Here is a 1,824-nt window from a genome sequence, read left to right on the forward strand (position 1 = left end):
GAAAAAAAACAATAGTCACTATCTTGTTTTACTCTTCCTTTCCATTCTTCATATGATCTGTCACCATATGAAATGTTGTATGCTTTTATTATTAGCTTGCATATGTTTTCTCCTTCATTGACTTGTATAAACTTCTGTTTTTCAGCCCTCTAGCACTCACAGGCTAGACAGTACCTAAAACACGGTGAGAGCTCAATTTGTATTCCTGAAGTACATGAAGAATTTCTCATGAAAATTGTAGAATACATGACAGTGGAAAGAAGCATATTGGGACAAAAATTCCTATTCTGCGATGGCGCAGGAAACCCCTTAAAAGAACAAGATCCGTACAAAAACATTGAAATTAATGACTTGGCTACAAAATATAAATTGTAGCATTGGAGCATCTGAGTAATGTCACTTTGTATGAAAATTACTCAGGTGATTTTCCTGTCTTGGAAATCACTTCTTCCACATGAAACCAGAGAATCTTACCAGAGTTTCAGAATTTGTTCTCCTGGGACTTTCAGAGGAGCCAGACCTGCAGTCCCTCCTCTTTGGGCTTTTCCTCTCCATGTACCTGATCACTGTGTTTGGAAACCTGCTCATCATCCTGGCCGTCAGCTCAGACTCCCACCTGCACACACCCATGTACTTCTTCCTCTCCAACCTGTCCTTTGTGGACATCTGTTTCACCTCCACCACCATCCCCAAGATGCTGGTGAACATCCAGACGCAGAACAACGTCATAACCTATGAAGGCTGCATCACACAGATGTACTTTTTCCTACTCTTTGGCACGTTGGATAACTTTCTCCTGACCGTGATGGCCTATGACCGCTTTGTGGCCATCTGTCACCCCCTGCACTACACTGTCATCATGAACCCCTGGATCTGTGGACGGTTGGTTCTGGTGTCCTGGATCATGAGTGCCCTGAATGCTTTCTTACAAAGTTTAATGGTGCTGAGACTTTCCTTCTGTGCAGACTTGCAAATCCCCCACTTTTTCTGTGAACTCAACCAGATGATCCAACTTGCCTGTTCTGACACCTTTGTTAATAACCTGGTGATGTATTTTGTAGCTGTGCTGCTGGGTGGTGGTCCTCTGGCTGGAATCCTTTACTCTTACTACAGGATAATGTCCTCCATACGTGCAATGTCGTCGGCTCAGGGGAAGTATAAAGCATTTTCTACCTGTGCGTCTCACCTCTCGGTCGTCTCCTTATTTTATGTAACATGCCTAGGAGTGTACCTCAGCTCTCCTGCTACCCACAATGCACGCTCTAGTGCTACAGCCTCGGTCCTGTACACAGTGGTCACCCCCATGCTGAACCCCTTCATCTACAGTCTCAGGAATAAAGACATAAAGGGGGCTCTGAAAAGGTCCTTTGGGATGACAGCATAAAAGGGACGGTCGTCCTGACTGATAAAGTGCCCTTGATTTCATGGCTCCAAGTCTAAAACCTCACATTGTGATTCTTTAATCAGATTGTGTTTATGGAATTTCCTTCTTTTATTTATATTCTGGAATATCTATTTGTTTGAGTTCAACTTCTGTATATAATTTCTTTAATTATTTATGTTTTTCATTTATAGTTGACCATCAATATTATTTTATATTACTTTTGGGAGTGCACTATAGTCGTTAGACATTCATATAATTTATGTAGTGACCCCCCATTAGTCTGTACCTCCTGGCACTATATACAGTTGCTGCAATGTTATTTACTATATTCTGTATGCTGTGCTTTACATCCCTGGGACTATTTTGTAAATATCAATTTATATTTCTTAATCCCTTTACTTTTTTACCCAGGCCACAACCCTCACCTTTATGGCAACCAT

The 1,824-nt window shown here is 41.6% G+C and overlaps 1 protein-coding gene across 1 annotated transcript; it reads left to right on the forward strand.

The window, feature by feature from the left end:
- The first annotated feature begins 454 nt into the window (after positions 1 to 454).
- LOC117038486 (olfactory receptor 7A10-like) lies at positions 455 to 1,384 on the forward strand. The gene has a single exon (XM_033135453.1). It carries the CDS (start codon positions 455 to 457, stop codon positions 1,382 to 1,384), a length of 930 nt encoding a protein of 309 aa, XP_032991344.1.
- The last annotated feature ends 440 nt before the right edge of the window (positions 1,385 to 1,824 follow it).

The sequence above is a fragment of the Rhinolophus ferrumequinum genome, chromosome 18 (genome assembly GCF_004115265.2).
Source record: "Rhinolophus ferrumequinum isolate MPI-CBG mRhiFer1 chromosome 18, mRhiFer1_v1.p, whole genome shotgun sequence".
Classification (NCBI taxonomy): domain Eukaryota; kingdom Metazoa; phylum Chordata; class Mammalia; order Chiroptera; family Rhinolophidae; genus Rhinolophus; species Rhinolophus ferrumequinum.

Excerpts from the sequence above, each read along its gene's own strand:
- LOC117038486 (XM_033135453.1), top strand. The coding sequence starts at position 455 with ATGAAACCAGAGAATCTTACCAGAGTTTCAGAATTTGTTCTCCTGGGA.